Source organism: Larus michahellis, chromosome 3 (assembly GCF_964199755.1).
Source record: "Larus michahellis chromosome 3, bLarMic1.1, whole genome shotgun sequence".
Classification (NCBI taxonomy): Eukaryota; Metazoa; Chordata; class Aves; order Charadriiformes; family Laridae; genus Larus; species Larus michahellis.
Genome location: NC_133898.1, coordinates 109,440,993 through 109,460,406, shown reverse-complemented (window position 1 = coordinate 109,460,406; position 19,414 = coordinate 109,440,993). Strand labels below are relative to the sequence as shown.

Sequence of the window (19,414 nt, the reverse complement as noted above, 5' to 3'; positions counted from 1 at the left end):
GTCCCTTCAGTGGGGCAACAAGCAGTGCAAGGCAGTGGCTGTTCAGTCAGTCTGTAATGGTTTCTCTCTGCTGCTCCTTCCTTCTCACTCTTCACCTACAGCAGTGGAGGTTTTCCATGGGCTGCAGTCCTTCAGGAACATCTGCTCAACCACAGAGCACCTCCTCCTCCTCTGAGGCTAGTGTTCCACTGTTGCTGGTCACTCCTTTTAGTTCCTTCCTCTCTCAGGAATGTTCTCTCCTTCCTTAAACATATTATCACAGAAGTGCCACCACTGTCGGTTGGTTGGAGCTGGCTGGAACCATCTGTGTCCAGCACCGCGCAGCCCCGGCCTCTCCTCACAGAGGCTGCCCTGCAGCCCTCACTGCCAGCACCTGAGCGCCAGCACCCTGTACAGTTTCACAGTCTTACACAGAAATTTCATCTTTCCCATGAAATGCTTCCCTGCAACTCAGAAAGCCTTGGTAACTTACGGCTGCGTTCCCACAGGGCAGGACTCAGAGCAAAGAGAGGACCCAAGCCCAGAGGTCAGCTAGAACATCTTGCAGCCTCCCCCAGACAACGGTCATGTAAGCCCAATTTGACCAAGACTCTGATCTTTTGCACAAAATTATCCCTTGGAAACATCCAGCTATGACCTCTCCAAATGGAAGAAAAGAGTTCACCCCCAGAAAGAGGTCTTTACAGAAGAGCACAGGCAGAGAGGGACTGATGCCAGATGCAATCCAAGGTCTGATTATTTCAGTGTCATACCTTCTACAAAACCTAATATTATTAGTAAGCACTTACTGCATGGTGTTACAGTAGACATGATCTGGACAAAAATAAGGCTTGAAGAAGGTCTGTTATCTCCTTTAAACAGTTTGTATTAAAGTACGTTTTTACTTATTACGTAAGTTAGAATATGACCCTGTTCTAGCTATTCCTCATATTTATTACATATAAGCGAGATTGAGACTACAGCCTGAAAACTATGACAATACCCAGTGCACACACACAACTCCTCTTTGTCTCCACACAACATAGACGCACTATCACTTTCCCCTTCATTGACAAGCAAAACAGTGCACATACAAATCCTGGGCAAGAAAGTCTTGTCTTCTCCAAAAAACATCCATAAATTGAAGTGTAGCAAAGGTGGTATCAGTGACTAACTGTAGAACATACACACCTTGACAGTCCTCCTGAGCTGCAGTACTGAAAAATACTTTTCCACTTGATCAGTGTGAAGACATCAAGCTGTCCTTCATCAGCGTCAACATTATAAAACAAATCTGGTGATCCTAAATACTCCCCATCCCCCAATGTATACACATTTTTGTTCAGATATCAAAGTTCCCGAACATCAAGCTATAGTTACTTTAGTCTGTCATGGTAAGGTATGTGAGAGTAACTTCAGGGACATGAGGTGTCATATTGTGTACAATAATTCTCTGTTCGCAGGTTGACTTCCACAGGATTGTCTTCCAGTCTCAAGTCACCACACAGACTAGAGTGCTTTCCAGAAAGGCAGAACCTTTTAGGTCAAGTAATCTTCTGTGCAATCCTTCTCCTTGGAGTGCTGCAAAATTTCTGCTGCTTGACTTCAGTCTTCAGTAGGATTCTTTCCCTCAATACTAAATAAGTCACACTGGGCAGAGAGAAAAAAAAATGATGATGATAAGCAATCTAGCAAAGAACGGAGAGTCACTTACAGCTGGTCATTTGTTTTGCTCAAATGATAACCATCACACCATAATGGAAATATTGTGCTGGGTGATTGGAGAAGTTGATGAATTATTTCTGTACAAATTCACTACCACAGGTAGGAACTTGCTTCTCACAAAATTATGGAACTCCCTTATGGAAAGCTAATAAATATAGTTCACTATTACAGTCTAATTCCTTTAGCTTGTTTTAACACCTCTAGTGCCAAAAATCTAACTAAAATCTTACTGCACGGGCAGTAGAAGCAGCGACAGGTATCCTGGAAAGAGTGTGGGGATGCTGCCTGGTTGTAGAGGGATCAGGTCAGGAAGGCCAAGGCACAGCTGGAGCTGCACTTGGCAAAGGACGCAAAGAATAATAAGAAGGGCTTCTAGAGGTATGTCAGCCAGAAAAAGAAGGTCGAAGAAAGCGTACCCTTCAGGATGAGCAAGACTGGCAAACTGGTAACAACAGACAAGGAGAACCTAATGGACAGCGTTACGCTGTTGCTTGGACTAGATGATCTGAAAGGTCCCTTCCAACCTAGGCAATTCTATGATTATAAGGAGAAGGCTGAGGTACTCCACAACTTTTCTGTCTCAGTTTTCACTGGCAACCTTTCTTGCTACACCTCTTGATTGGATGGACTGCAAGACAGGGACTGGGAGAGCAAAGTCCCTCACACTGTAAGAGAAGATCAGGTTCATGACAATCTGAGGAACGTGAACATACACAAGTCTATGGGACCTGACGAGACACATCCCAGAGTCCTGAGGGAACTGGCTAATGTAGTTGCCAAGACACTCTCCGTGATATCTGAAAAGTCATGGCAGTCAGGTAAAGTCCCCAGTGACTGCAAAAAGGGAAACATTGCACCCGTTTTTAAAAAGGGTAGAAAGGAGAACCCTGGTAACTACTGACCTGTCAGCCTCACCCCTGTGCCTGGGAAGATCATGGAACAGATCCTCCTAGAAGCTGTGCTAAGGTACATGGAGGACGGGGAGGTGATTTGAGACAGCCAGCATGGCTTTACCAAGGGCAAGTCCTGCCTGACCAACGTAGTAACCTTCTATGACAGAGTGACCACATCAATGGACAAGGGAAGAACTATGGATGTCATATGGATGCCATACAGAGGGACTGACCTGGACAAGCTCGAGAAGTGGGCCCATGTGAACCTCATGAGGTTCAACAAGGCCAAGTGCGGTGCCTTGCACCTGGGTCAGGGCAACCCCCAGTAGCAATACAGGCTGGGGGGATGAAGGGATTGAGAGCAGCCCTTAGAAGTAGGACTTGGGAGTATCAGAAAGCCAACCATATCCTGAGATACATCAGAAGAAGCATGGCCAGCAGAGCAAGGGAGGAGATTATGCCCCTCTACTCTGCTCTCCTGAGACCCCGCCTGGAGTACTGCATCCAGCTCTGGAGCCCTCAGCACAGGAAAGACATGGATCTGTTGGAGCGGGTCCAGAGGAGGGCCACAAAGATGATCAGAGGGCTGGAGCACCTCTGCTATGAGGACACACTGAGAAACCTGGGGTTGTTCAGCCTGGAGAAGAGAAGGCTCCAGGGGACTTCACTGCAGTCTTTCTGTACTTAAAGGGAGCTTATTAAGAAAGACGGGGATAGACTTTTCAGTAGGGCCTGCTCCAGCACCAGCAGTACTTCACTTCATTAAAAAGAGAAAGTCCAGATTACAGATGTTGCTCCCTCTTCTCAAATAATCAAAATTACTACAAAGTAAATGAAGTCGGTAGTTACAGGAGTCTTTCCTCAGCATTCCCATTTATGACTTGGTGACTCAGTACACTTGATTAGAGAAGTAAAACTAGGTCTTCAAGACTTATTTTTGAATGAAAATTCCTTTTTCTATACATAGCCTGTGGCTCCTTGAGCCAGTTACCACACTGATGGAAAGCCAACAAAATGGATCAGCACCAGTAGTTTTTCATCCCACTTTTTCCACATCTGAGCAAGTAAGACTAGTGTATGACAATCTGCACCTGATCCTCATGACCACCAGGCTTCTTAGGAGCTCAGACAAGTACAAGGTTTCACTAGGCAGATTTCTAGGGAGCTAACAGTTGCCTATGGTTTAGCACAGATGAAGGGTCTGGAAGCAAATCCTACAGCAGCTCCCCTCCCAGCTCTATCCTGTTGAGAGAGCATGCAAATTGGAGAGAATGGAAAAGGAAAAAGGTAGCTGCTGGCCAGCCTTACAGTTTGTCCTTTCCAGTATACTAAGATAATGATTAGATTTTCAATGAAGCCATATACAATCATTTAGTGGTACCCATGAGTTTGTTGGAACAGATTCCCAACCCTTGTCAGCTAAGCACGTTGTAATATTTTTTGAAAGAAGGATCTACTTAATAGTTGACAAGCTACATTTCAGCTTTCCTGTTCAAGCGTAAGTATGATTAGAACGGAGGGAGAATGCAAAGACGAATAATGACACCATCCAAATGAATGATGATCCATGCGTTTGTGTTGTAGTAAATGTCCCAAATACTTCTACAAATATTATCAACTTCGTTACCTTTTTGTTAAGCCCTCTGCACTTTGGATTTTATTCATTCCATTTTTAAATTCTGGTTTGTGATTTAAATTAACTTTCAATTTCATTAAAGTCTACTGTACTGAGGTTCAAACACCTGTTGCAGGTTATCTTAACAGTTCTTTATTCACATTCATCATCCAATTGACAAGCATTTAACTATAGCATTGTTACCCAGAAGTGCTGAGATCTTCAACTCCTAACACTGCTGTTAGGTTTTATTTGAAATGAAAGGCAAAGCCCCCCTTCCCCAAGACTTCTCAAATTCGTCTTATCTAGTCTGCAAGCTTAGTGAAGTCTCTCTAATACAACAGCATTTTGCCACACCGTCTTACGATTTCTCTCATTCTAAAGGCTAGTAGTTTATTTCCACAGAGACAGTTGCACTTCTTATGATTTTTACAGCTATGTATTTATTTCAATGTAGACTGCAGCTTCTTCAGTATAAAATTAATGTTGTCTTCCACTGAATACTAGGCCCTATCATATTCTCACTTGTATTAACAGCAGGAATCTAATCTATTAAGAGCTGAAACAGGTGTAAGATGACCTAAAAGCAAAGATTTTTTATTCCCCCCTATTTTAAACTGTACCATAGGTCATACATCTATATAAAGGAATAAAAGAAAACCAAAAAAACCCCACCAAAACCCCAAACCTAAAAAACAAGGCACTGTTTTCTCTTGCTTTGCATTCTTTACAAGCATTTTCTTGCTGCTAGTAAAAATGACATCACCACCTCAAATACTGTGTTCAGTTTTGGGCCCCACACTGCAGGCAAGACATTGAGGTGCTGGAGCGAGTCCAAAGAAGGGCAATGAAGCTGGTGAGGGGTCTGGAGAACAAGTCATATGAGGAGGGGCTGAGGGAATGGGGGCTGTTTTGCCTGGAGAAAAGGAGGCTGAAGGGAGACCTTATCACCCTCTACAATTACCCGTAGGAGATTTTAGCGAGGTGGGGGTCGGTCTCTTCTTCCAAGTAACAGGCGATAGGACAAGAAAAAACGGCCTCAAGTTACGCCATGGAAGGTTTAGATTGGATGTTAGGAAAAATTTCATCACTGGAAGGGTTGTCAAACATTGGAACAGGCTGCCCAGGGAAACGGTTAAATCACCATCCCTGGAGGTATTTAAAAGATGGGTAGATGTGGTGCTGACGGACATGGTGTAGTGGTGGTTTTGGCAAAGTTAGGTTGATGGGTGAACTCGATGATCTGAAAGGTCCTCTTCCAGCCTAGACAATTCTATGATTCTATGAAGTAGGGAAAAAAACCCCAACACCCTCTTGGTTAAGGAAACCAAGAAACAGAACACTTCCCAGAGCAAAATCTGACCACAGGCAGACAGCAGTTTTAAAGAAGAGATAGCGAATTTAAAAAGTGGTAAAACCTGTTTTTTGTTTTCTGAAAGTTTAATATGAGGTAAAGATGAAACAAGTTGTACAGCTAAGTGCTATTTAATTTATAAGCTTCAGTGTCTCATATACGTCCTGGTGTATGACTATAGGCAATATTTTGATTAAGTGTGTAAGAATTCTAGCAGGATAAACAGGAGAATAAAGCTATCTTAATGTTAATTTAGTACTCAGCTCAATTATTTCTCCTAGTCCTGAAGATTTTATTTGTTCAACACACTCTTCACAAGCCAAATACACCCCTGTCAATCAAATTATTTTTTTTTTTTTAAAGTCAATGCAACAACACTGAATCTAAAAGGCCATGCCTAAGTTGCAATTAGTTAATTATCCTCACTGATTAAATGATTATGTCATTACTGAGATTTACCTGAAACTAGACCAGGAAATAAACAGATGTGCTCATCAGAATCAAAGTAAACAAAGTTTAAAGTTCTAAACCTTCTCCCCCCCGCAACACAGATTTTTTTTTTCCCATAATTGGAAGTCATCAGTAAGAGTCCATTCCTGTTTGTGTACAAAAATAATACCAGCCACAGAAACACAAAAAATTATGGAAAATCATTTGCCCTGAACTAAGTTCAGTACCGAGTTCATATTATAAGCATTTCCTCTTTTCAAATAACGGCTAGAAGGTACAGTTGGTAGGAAACACAAGTAGAAACTAAGCACATGTAACATCAGAAAACATGAAATTTGACTCTGAATAACTACGGCTTTGACAATGGCAGCTTAAAGTAATAAACTTCCCAGTATACACAGGAACAGGAGAAGCATCTCACACAACCTGTTCTGTCATCAATACATTAAAAATAATTTCAAACAGGGAAACAAGGCAGACGGTGAGAACATTAACACACACAATTACTATGCTACAGTCAGATTCACCTCAGGACTATCTGTCAGCCTTTCTCTAGCTGAACCAAGTTCATTTTATCAAGTTCTTAAATAAGCCATTTTTCTGTTTCCTTTCTCAAAATAATTAATTTTTCTACAGCTGGCTACATTTAGGTTTAGAACTTGTTTACACTTACAGCTAAAGCTGGCATTTTCTACTCCAATTAGGCAACCACTACATACTATCAGCTGAGCTACTTCTTAAATTGCTTTCAATTGTCACAGAGGCCAGCAGATTTTTCTGTGACAAATAAGATGTTTGAGATAAAGAGAATGTATATACATATGAATGCTGCAAAAGGAAGGAACCTGCCAACCAGCAGAAAAAAAAAATAATTAAAAAAAATAATTAGTAGGGGAACTGGAGGCTGAACTACAAGGGTGTTGCTGTTACAACAGAAGTTATGGATATTACACATGCAGCCCACTTAGTGCTAACAGAGACAAGTCGCTTCGTTTGTGTTTTGGGGGGGTGGGTGTATGGGTGTGTGTGCCTATCTGTTTGGGCACCATTTCTACCATAGCCACAGCAAGTTGCTGTCTTCAGGCACTCCACTCACTTCTGGATATTATCTGTCTCGTTTTCCCAGCATAATGCCATTGTAATATAGCATGTAATGAGACAATTTTTAAACCCTCGAGAGAACATAATAATTATACAACAAAGTGTTGTCACACACTAATAATCTCCATTGCTCTGCAGTTTATTCACAATAGACACCTTTTAACAGTAATTAATTAAAACGAAGCTGAATTGTTTAAAAAGTCTCTAAAGCTGTTTTCTGCATTAGGTACTGCTAGAGTTTCATTTCTCAAGTATATGCATTTCGTCAATTTAATCAACTGAAAGCCAGGGCTGTCCATGCGTATTTTTTAGACAAGTTTTGTCTTCTAGGCACTTCTGTCACAAACTGAAGTTTTCCATAATAGAATGGCTGCAGCAAGACAGGACTAGGATGAGTAAGGACACAGTCCAGGTGTCCCAGCGATGATTTCTTAAATGCAGTATACTGTCAGCATTAATAACTTCAATGGAAAAAGTAAGGAGAACACACAGAAAAATAATCACACAGCTGTACTGAATTTTGACAGGAATTCCTTATACAGGATAACAATGCTGGGATATTTCACAGTTGATAGACATTCACATTTTTATTTAATGAATATGGATTAAATTGCATTTTGTCTACTTATGTAGCATAATATGGATTCCCTTTTTTAAAAAAGCCTACAACTTAGGAGTAATAGCAGCTTCGTATTTTTATTCGCTACCTCTTACTTAAATAAATGAAGGAGACAAAAAAAAAAAAAAAGATCAAATAGGTTGCCTCCACAAGATCTGAGACTCTGCCTAGGCTTTCTGCATTTCAATTTCCTTTTTCAGAATTAGGGAAAACACAAAAACCAAAAGCGGAACAGCATGCTTTGTACAGAAAAAACAAATTACTGTACATTTCACTTGCGTACAATTATCCTTCTTCAGTATCTCTTAAATCTTAGATTTTATAAGATGCTAAACATCAATTAGTAAATACCAAGTCCTTTAAAAAGCACTTATAATTCTGACCAAGAAAAAGGGCTGAGATTCAGGATGCCATTAAAAAAAGCCAATTCTACAATTAGCAAATCTCTAGTCAGAAGCATGCACATCTACTTTGAATAGATGCTATAAAGATATTAAAAATAATTAGTGAGGTTTTAAAGTATGGACAAAAGTAAAGAAATTGCAGAAGAGCAGAGCTCAAGAGAAGCATTCTCCATGAAATTACTGCTTGCTGCAAGTAGATCCTGCCTAAGAAGGGTCAGAAACAAACAAAACCAATCCTCAGAACAAAATTTAGTTAAAGGCCATATCCAAGTGAGTAATTCATACTTAGAAATGCTTTCTCAGTCTTTTGCCAGACACTTTTTTGCGGTACAGCAATTTATAATACTGCACTTGGAAGCATATTCGCAAGCTTAGGGAAAAAGAAATTAAGTCGTCTTATTTGTAGGAGCTTTCAGTTTTCCATTTGCTCTCTTTAATACTCTGCCTGCCAAGAAGGCTCAGGTTTATTACACGTATGCGTAAATTTTAAATGGGTTAAGGTAATAAAACTGGTTATCTAGACCCTCGGTAATTTTATGTTGAAGCAAGAAAAAACTCTTTTCTTACACCTTATGAAATTTAGAACTATAGCTCTTGTAATGGAAGAATCAGGTTCCTCAAGGGGAGAAACGTTTAGAAAGTCTTATCTAATTGTCCTGGGGAGGGGGGAACCCCTATTTTAGTTACATTCATTTTCTCACTGAGCATTTAGGTAGAATAGGGGGGGGGAAAATAAATAAATCTGATTTAGGACAACTAGAATCCAAAGGGAAGGTACATCTTAGTATACCCTTGGAACAGAAATTTTAGCCACAGGCAGATGGTTGGGTTTCTTGGGATTTTTTTAAGTCACTTTTAAAAAAATAAAAAAAATAATCTTTTGAAAAAGAGGTAAGATATAAGCAACTACCCGACTTCTTTGGACTTCAGAAGAAGCATGGCACCTCCATGTTTCCTCCATCCCTAAAAGAACTACCACCTTCCTGAAGGAAATTCAAATACCATTTGGAAGAACACTCTGTAGTCACAAAGGACAGTGTCCCTCAGAATTTTCCTTCAATCTCCAGTTATTCTGAGTCTTACTGTAAGCTTCCAAAATTAAATGAGAACCAGTCATTAACATGGGTCCTGACCTTCTATATATTTAAGCATCTCAACTTCAACTTGATGTCAAAAGAGGCATACAGATGCAGATATTTACAGGATATAAGAGTATGATCTTTAAATTTTATTGTCATAAGTCCCTATTATGCTTCAAGATGCAGACATTTAACGCAATGCTGCAAATTGCATTCCAAAATAAAAATCATAAAAAAAAAAATCTAGGAAGCATTAGCTTGTGCATACAGATAATGGTATTTTCACAAGTTGAAAATAACTGTTAAAGGCAAGTGGAACATTGTGATGAGTTTTATAGTAAAAGCTGTTATTTAACTGTATAAAATACTTAGTCTTTTTAAAGATATACTCAATTTCTTACTGACACTAAATTAAGTCCTTCAGTAGATTTTGTAGGACTGAAATAATAACTTTCAAACTGGGAAGAAGTTTCTCTCTACACAAAGAAAAAGAAAATCCCTGTCATTTTCCATCACCCATCTTAGACTACTGCTACTTAAATGACCAGCTGTTTCATAGTTACGCTCATAATCTTTGGTCTGCAAGAAAGACGTTACTTAAAATACTATATGATAAAAAAATTTAGTCAATGCCTTTACGTTTTTACTTTTCCAAGGCCACAGAGTTTATAGCGCCAAATCTTATAGCCTGTCACTCAGTATGTTCTGACAGTGTCCAATGCCATAAAAATCACAACACGTAAATGACTACTCACGCCAGAGCTCCTTAAATTTAAATCACAAACAGAGAAGAATGGTTGTGTTGGTTTCACAGATAGGTAACCGATTTCTCTTTTTCCCCTATAAGTTTATCACTGCAACCCTCTTCAAGGCTTCTTTTTCAGTACACATTTGTAGAACTCATTCTGTACTACTATAGCATTTGCTTGCCTCCAACAGAAAACAAGCTCAGTTAGTTTGCTGTTAGTTTCAAGTACAGCCTGGTTGCTTTGCTGTCAAAATCCTAAATATGGAACTGTTCTTTTTGCTCCATGTTCCCTTTCCCATGAGCTATATTTGACCTGTATTAAGATTCTGGATCAAAAGCTTTTGTTTCATTAACCTGAAGAACATTGTATTAGGAACCAGGTATAAACAATCAGAGGAGGGTATACAAGGTCAACTAAATTCTCCCCCTTACCTCCCACTTCAGTGGGAGTTTGGGCAGGTCCTAATTTATAAGGAATGGTATAGATTCACTACAAATGAAGGCATTTTTAGCTTAAGACTTCATCATAGAGCCAATAAATAGCCTGTTACCTATTTCAAATGGACAATTAGTTGCCAATGCTATCAAAAATCATTTTATAGAATAAGCTTAGTGCTTTATCAGCCTTTTAAAAATGTGCATCTCATTACTGACTGCACAAGAGAAGTACTTAGAAGTACTGATCTAGAAAAACAGAATGTCAGTAGTGGGATGCAATACAGGACAACAGCCACACAATCCTCCAAAAGCAAATTCCACCACAGACACATGTAAAAAAAGCCCTGTAGCCAACCTGTTAGGGGCTATCCTGGTTACAGATTGGGTGGGGGCTTTTTTTTTTTAATTGAAACAAACAAAAAAAAACAACTAAAAAAACCTTAGTAGCAAAGATTTCTAGAGTAACACATGTTGGAAAGGACTTTTGGAGGTCATTTGCCCAAATGCCATTAAAATTTGACCCAATTAGATCAAGTTCTCCAGTAAACTCTTAGGTTTTCAGCTCCTCCAAGGATGGAGATAGCAAAACTCTTTCTGGGCAGCCCATTCCCAATGTTTGATCATCCCTAAGGTGGAATTCCCTCCCCATCTAGCTGGAATTACTCTTGCCACAACTTGTTTGTTTTCCCTTCTCCTATTGCCGAGCACCTCCAAAAAGTGCATGGCTCAGTCTTCTATACGCCTCCTTCTCATTTGGTAGTTGAGGTAATTAGATTTCCTCTTAACCTTCTTTTCTTATGACTGAACAAACTCAGCTCTCTCACTCTCCCCATACATAACACCATCTGGCGCCCTGGCCATCACAGTGCCCTTCACTGGACTCACCCTACTTCGTCACTACCTTTCTTTTACTAAGGAGTCGACTGGTCACAATACATCCAGTATGGACTCACAAATGCTGCTCCAGTGTGGTCTCACAAAAGGAATGATTGCTTCCTTCAAACTGTTGGCTACATTGCTAATAAAACACCATATTTCATGGCCTGCCTTTGTGGGAAGGATACAAGGCTGACTCATGTTCAGCTGGGCATCCACCAGAACCCCTACGTCTTTCTGTGGACCTGCTCCCAGCCAGGTTACTCTCAGCCTCTATTGCTGGTTATTCCATGTCCGACTCCAGTATCAATCCCCACCAAGGTACACCACTAGCACACAGCCACCTATCAAACTTTGTACTACTGATCACCATCCTTTGTCCCTGGCAGTCCATCTATCTGACCATTCACTTACCTAGTTGATATCTCACCTTCTTGTCTATAAGAATACTACAGGAGACTACGTTGAAGGCCCTCCTAAAAAAAAACAAATGAAAGAACATGCACTGTGTCCTCCCTATCTACAAGCCAGTCGTGTCATCATAGAAGGCAACCAGGTTGCACAACCTGCCTTTGGTAAATCAAGACTTACCCTTCCCAGTTCCCTTTTTGTCCTTTACATGCTTGGAAAGGGCTTCCAGAAGGATTTACTCTATAACATGCTCACAGTTTTCCAGACCCTCCTTCTTGCCCTTTTTGAAAATGGGTATGATGTTTGCCCTTTCCAGTCACCAAGGAACACCCCAACTGCAATGACTTCTCAAAGAAGATAGAACGCAACCTCACAATGACATCAGCCAGCATCCCTGGATGCACACCATACTGTCCCACTGACATGCGATTGCACAACTGGCTTAACTGCTCCCCAGCTATCATCATCTACTGTGGGTAACGCTTCACTCCCAAAAATTCATCATTAGGCTTGGGGGCCTGGGACACATGAGGACAAATCTTACCAGAGAAAAAGGGCACAAAAAAGGCACTAAGTACCTCAGCCTCTTCCTTCTCTTCTATCACTAGTCCCTTGCCCACTGAGCAGTGGGCCCACATTTTCTTTAGCTTTCCAGTCGTTGCCCTCACCCTTCTTGTTTCTTCCCACATCCCTCATGAGTTTCAACTCCAGCTGAACTTTGGGCTTCCTAACTCTACCCCGGCATACTCAGGCAACATCTCTATATTTCTCTTGGGTAGCTAATATTTGCTTTCACCTCTTTTATATTTCCTTTTTGTGTTGGAAGGGCCCAGAACTTCCTCTTAGAAGCTTAGCTACCTGAACTTACAGGCAGCTCTCTGATATCACACAGCTGTTGACCCAGATTGTTGTGAAGAAAGAGCTGCTTATGAGAGACCTGTAAAAAGCCACCTCAGCAGGGGCTCCCCTCACATCATTCGGGCTGCTTTTAAGCTGAGGTTTTTAAGCAGCTCCCAGCCTGAGCTAGACTGCAGCCATGCCTGTTGATGCACCCCCAACTCACAGACTTCACATACTGGCTTGACCTCAGACCTGCCTTGCCACTATTGACTTGCCTGGTGTCACTGGACTGGCAGCTGAATCTGGTTACTCTGTTACCAAATATGCTCTGCTCTTTTTTTCAGGTACCCTGGGACTGCTTCCATAGTGATTACACAGCTCCCATGCCCGCCTTGTCCCAGCTAGCCTTCCCTCCTTGCTGCTCTCATCTGAGCTCAGTCAGGCATCCTGCCGCACTGGATCAGTTTTCTGCAGGTCAAAATGAGCCATTCTTGTGCTTTGAGAAGGTTATTCTTGAAGATCAACCAGTTCTCCAAAGGTCCTTTGCAATTCAGACCAGTCTTCCATTCAGTCCGACCAAGCAGATCCCTGAACAAACAGCAGTTCTTCTGTAGTACAGGCTTCTAATCTTACTACTCATTTTGCTCTCTTCTTTCACGACTTTAGTCTCCTGTCCCTGGGCCACATTCACAATCGGTTCTTCCTTGTTTAAGCGTGACAGGTCTAGCTGAGCACCTTCCCTAGAGAAAGCTTTTTATACTTTCAGGAAACATGCCTTCTTATTTCAAGTCAGTTTTATTTCAACCTCTTTCAGTCATGGCAAAATTTGTTTTTACATGAGCTACAAGACAAAGCAATTCACACTACTTCTATACTTATATACAGAGCCTTTTGCTTACAAGTAATACCACAGCTACCTCATTTTGCATCTCCATCTTTTGGCATAGCATCCACATTTTACAATCCATTTGAAAAAGGACTTTTACTTACCTGGCAAAATATTAATGTACCACTTTCATTGCATAAACACATACAAAATAATGGTCTTTAACAGGGTACTAACATAGTGCCTGAATTGATATTTGCCTCCTGTTAGGTTTATGTTCTCCATGGGTTTTCTGTTACAACATGAGGGCAGGAGGAAGTGCTGGATCATGTATTCGCACCAATCTTGGGGTGTATCTCTAATAGCTGAGCAGAAAGTTTCTCACTGTTCAACAGACATCACAGCAAAGACAGTTATAGCTTACACTGAAGTTTCATATTAGCTACTGCTAAATGCTGCACTCACACATATACACCAAGACTATTTCTTGGCTTTCACAGGACTTAAGTGCTGACCTCAAGTGTTGTAGGTATTAAGTACCACTAGTGCTTGTATTCAGATTTGTCTGTTAGTATCAATAGATGAAAAAAGTAGATACTATACTGTTCCCAAGTAAAGCGACTATATTTAATAGCATATTATCAGAAAAAGGACTATACAGTCTCACCTTGCAATGATTCGCAGGGTGTATCAGTTGATGTGCTAGCATCTGCTGATGACGTCTGAACATTATCCAAGTTATTTTCTTTGGATTTTGAGCCCAGATTTCTGAGAACCGCCTCCTCTTCTCTATTCGAAGCATGCGCAAGAGAAGATGATGGAGTTTCAGCATAGAGTCGTTTCAGTACTTTCCTTATAAACACTGTGGGGTAAGAAAACTTTTTTAAACAGAAAGAAATGCAGTGTTTTAAACGCATTTTAAGACTTTAAAAAAAGCAACAACTAATTGATACAAGATAGTTTCCCCTCATATTCTATGCAAGTCTGTCTTCAGTAGTCCCTACCTCTCACAGGTAAAGCTAAAAATAATATATTAAAGTCCTAAACTGGAGTCAGAAAAGCAGCTTTAAAACCCCCGAGTTCACTAGCAAGGCTATGTTTAAAGCCTTCTATTTGACTACATTTTGTCAATAAATTAATACAGTACACTTACAGACTAAATACACATTAATGTTTTAAATCTCTTTTAAAACAAGAGTCTTCCTACACAAGTATTATAATGCTGCTTAAAATGCAGGTCTCTTCTGGCACAGAGGCATTGCAATTGAATCACTTATTAAAATCAGTAAGCTACAACTATTTAATCACATAGAAAAGCTAGAAGTAGACAGCAGCAGAAACACATGGTAACCCAATTATTTCTACAGAATTAGCAGCATTCTTATACGCCTCTTCCTCTTATGGGCCCCTTTCTGACGACACTGGCAATCTGCTACTAGTAACTCAAACAAAAGCATCATTTGATTAAAGAAAAGAAATATATGCAAATAATGTACTCATCAACAAAACTATCACTCTTATATGAATGCATGCATATTTCAATCACTTGAAATTACACATTATATAAAAATATAAAGTAATACTAAGAATTTTTTTTATCTGTTGCAAAACAACATCCCCAGTTTCATGAATTCTACACAGTCAAGCAGATATTGCAGGATGGGAGGAGGAGCAAGAAGAGAGATTTGGAGAAAAACATGTTATCTAAATTACCATTTTAAATTTAATATACAGTGTATAGACACTATACAAGTAACCTGGTACAGATTCTTAACAAAATAATTCTGCCAAGAGAAAAGGACTTACGTTGTTATAAGAAGAATGGCTCATACTGCAGCTTAATAGAAGAACATACTATCTCTCCTCAATAAATTACTTTCCGTGACAACTGAAAAAGAATTCACCTTCATCAAGCTAGGAAATCCTTGAACCACCAGTCCTTGACAGACAAACTTTATCTTCACGTGTACCTTGACGACATGCTTCAGTTTTCATGTAAATGACTAACTATGAGAAGAATGTCTTGTTAGACTTTTTTTGAGCTCTTTGTAGTTTATACATGATCACTAGACTCTTTGCTTGTGCCCAATCTCTTGAATAATCAGTGACCTTATGAAAGGCTTATTACAAGATGTAAGCCTGAAGAGACACTTGTGCAGAAAGCTTTGCTTATGAAGTCCAAATTTCAGTTTTTCTACTCTTATCCATCATTCAGTGACATGAAAAAAATCTGTGATGAGATGCCAGCCATGTCCCCATCAAGTAAACCAATAACTTGAAAAATGGATTGTGCTAAGACAACCATTCCAGAAAGACATCAACAAGTGACTGTATTCTTATAAGACTCCCTTACCAGGATATTCTACAGCTAGAAAGACAAAATCCAGAATTACTCTCAGAGGACAACTACAGAAAGTAGACAGAAATAAGCAGTGTAATAAGACAAAGTTAACTGCCCTTTGCAGATCTTTGACTCTAAAGCAAGTTATCCAAGAGGTTTATCCTGGAACCTTTCCCCGAGTACTGCTACTAACACTGCAGCATTTTAATGAACTCCGGTAGAGCCATTACTAAATGTCATGGTTTAACCCTGGTTGGCAGCTAAGCCCCACACAGCTGCTCGCTCACTCTCCTCCAGGTGGGATGGCAAATAGAATTGGAACTGTAAAAGTGAGAAAACTTGTGGGTTGAGATAAAGACAGTTTAATAGGTAAAGCAAGAGCTGCACATGCAAACAAAGCAAAACAAGGAATTTGAACGAGGCAGGTGTTCAGCCATCTCCAGGAAAGCATCCTGGTTTCCATCGTGCGTAATGGCAACTTGAGAAGACAAAACACCATCACTCCGAAGGTCCACTTTCTCCGCCTTCCCCCAGCTTTATATACTGGACACTACATCACTGGTATGGAATATCCCTTTGGTCAGCTGGGGTCAGCTCTCCCAGCGGTGTCCCCTCCCAGTTCCTTGTGCATCCCCAGCCAACTTGCTGGTGGGGCGGCGTGAGAAACAGAGAAGGCCTTGCTTGGTGCTGTGCAAGCACTGCTCAGCAATAACCAAGACACTGGTGTGTTATCAACACTGTTTTCACCACAAATCCAAAAAACACAGCACCACAGGAGCTGGTATGAATAAAATTTACTCTAGCACAGACAAAACCAGTACACAAAACTAACATTCAAGCATTTGTATTAAGGAAGCTATTCTTCCAAAGCAAATGATGATTGATATACTGATGAATCTATATATGCAAATACATTTTCTCCAAATCTGCTGAGGAGAGCCAATCTCCTCATAGCTACAGTAGATTTTATGCTCATCATCTTGAAATCTGATTTCTCTAGTCATTTGTTCAGTTACTCCCACAAAAAAAAATAAATTACTTCATTCTTTTTCTTAACTTTTGAAAACATAGGGACCATACTCATATACACGTTAGCATTGCTTCAGAAAGCAATATGAGAGCAGTTTTGATACATTCATTCCTTCTCATTCATCTTCCCATCTCCAATACTTATGCTTGAGAAAGCAAACTGAAACAATGCCTGTCTTTGGAGTGCATGAACATTGAGTAAAAGTATTCTTTCACAAAAATCTCTCTTGCTTAGAAAGAAGTATCTAGAGCAGTAGCCTTAATAGATCTAATTCAGCAATGCTGTTGTTTAGCACCAAAGCAGCATCCAATCCTACAGGCTGGTGTTTTTTTCCGCAGACACAGGAAGAAGCAGCTGGGTGCAGAATGGGGGAGTGCTTTATTGCCTGCAAAGCTTTCACATCTGTATCAGCATGTCTCAGCATTGTGAAGTCATCTCTTAAGACGACTAGGAAGTCCCAATAACCACAACAGAATGGAAATGAGCAGCAGCAACATCTAGGCATGACTGGGTCCCTGTTTGGAACTAGATATATTTCAAGCCTTCTGAAGACAGCAGGAAGCAATGTATCCCAGCAATACACCTTCCTCAGGTCAATGAAAAAGGTGGTATCACTAGAGAACACCTGAAAAAGTTGACTGATTTAGTCTAACTATTTGGAATCCTAAGTATATTCAAGCCTGGGGAAAAACCCAAACCAAACACACCCCTGTCTGTGGCCCCAAACTTTTTGAACAAATTTGTCCTACATATCAATCAACAAGGAAAGTAGGCTCTGAGGAATGTCTGTCCTGCCATACTCAGCAGCTTTACATGCTCCAAAGCAGCACTCTTTGCAGTTAAGAGTCTCAAGAGCTGAGCTACCAAAACATTTTTCAGATGACAGAGGATGCTCTTTCCTCAGGGTTTTATCGCTGCAATTACTGTAAAGAGAAGATAACATGTGATAGCCATGAACATTGGCTTAACCACAGGAGGTTGGTCTTGCCTGATGCTACAGAGCAGCTTTTCTTCCGTATTCAAAACTCTCCTTAGCCTAATGTCTTTGGCAGTATGCAGCATCAGAGATCAGTCCATCTGGTAAGAACTGTTCAAACCCTTAAAAATAACTACCTCTTAACAAGAGATTAAGAATAAAGAAAAATCAAGGAAATATATCTACTAGCAGAGACATATCTAACCTACCAGAGCTCTGGAATGGAATAAGATTTGCTCTCACCATATCCGTAGCATAGCCAAGTACCTGTGGTTATTTGTTGCTATTGTTTTCCAGTCACCATAACTGATGGAGGATCTGTACAGATTCATGTTGTCTTTCAACAGACCAATCTGTGAACATTTTTCCACTTTTCATAGCAGACTGATGTCGCAAAACAAGCATATACAACTTTGAAATGCATTTTTAAAAAGACCTCAAGAAAAGACGAGGGAGGCCACAGAAAGATGAGTGATACACTATTTGGAGTCAGAACCAATGAAAATTGCTACAGTTACGTACAGCCTTAATGCACAAGGTACAAGTGAATGAATTTAATATATTCTACTGGGTATGTTTTTGAGGACATTCTTGAAAATTGTATTCACATATTACAAAGCCTGGTGTTCCAGTCTGGAAGAGAAAGAACAGTTTGAGGGGAATTATCTCTGGAACTGAGCCTGTAATCGAACAGGAAAGAAATGTGAACAGCAATAAGACGACAATTATAAGGAAAAAAAAGGGAAGCCTTGTTGCACAGACTGCTGCAAATATCTCTCTCCTTTTAGAACAAAGCAGTCTCCAGAACTAACAGATGACAAACTGTAACCAAGAGAGGTAAGCAGATAAGCCCAGAGGTTTAGGGTCCAGGAATGGCAGTGATGTGGATGCAGCTGAAAGCAACCCAGAATGTTTGTTAGCATTAGCTCTGCATTGCTTTCAACTGTCCTTACCTCCTTAAAAAATGTGGGACAGCAGACAGCAATTCATGACATTTTATAGGGCACAGACCAGGCAAGAATTAATGAAAGGAAGACTGCAGTTTACCCAATCCACAGTAAGTCTTTAAAAACTACCACAGTAGTTTATCATGGCTCTATTTCTCTAAGGTATAATTACTCCCAATCTACTGAAGACTAAAGATGTTTTCCAAGTTCTATAGGGAAAATATTCTGCAATGTAAAGAAAAAAATTCCCCATAGCTATACGTTACTGAAGGAAAACATGGCCCTGAACACCTGGACACACAGTGACAACTCTAAGCCTGTACGTTAGAGGAGCATGGCCCAGGGACCACCATATTTTGGAGTTCTGTGTTATCACAGCAGACCTAGTTGCCATTTTACTTGTGAGTAGCACGTGGAAAGATTTGTCCATTGTTGATGTCTCCAGAGTCCAAACAGAAGCACAAAAAGAAATGTGAAGAAGTGCTTGCCACATTTTGTGTGTTCTTTCACCTCCAGGAATCTGACAGGACTTTAATACTACAATGGACAGATACTTTATGCTGCGAGATGTATAGTGACAAGACACTGAAGGTGAGTGAAGGTGACAGAAATATCAGACTTCTTATAATCATCAACTAAAGATGACTTTGTGTTCTGAATCTACCTGGATTTGCCAGATATCAGACTGTGTGTGCACACATGTGGTGGTGGAGGCAAGAGTAGTGCATGCCACACCAGTTTTGTGGAAAAAATTGAATGCAA

At 40.3% G+C, this 19,414-nt stretch overlaps 1 protein-coding gene across 2 annotated transcripts in view; it reads right to left on the bottom strand.

Annotated features, from left to right (window-relative positions):
- Positions 1-19,414, bottom strand: part of ERICH1 (glutamate rich 1) — a 96,306-nt gene that overhangs the window by 68,697 nt on the left and 8,195 nt on the right. For both annotated transcript variants that reach the window (XR_012586337.1, XM_074581705.1), the window contains exon 2: positions 14,026-14,220. Coding sequence is in view for 1 of the 2 variants with exons in the window: in XM_074581705.1 (XP_074437806.1) it covers positions 14,026-14,220 (195 nt within the window). In the remaining variant the exon portion in view is untranslated. The remainder of the gene's footprint in view (positions 1-14,025; positions 14,221-19,414) is intronic.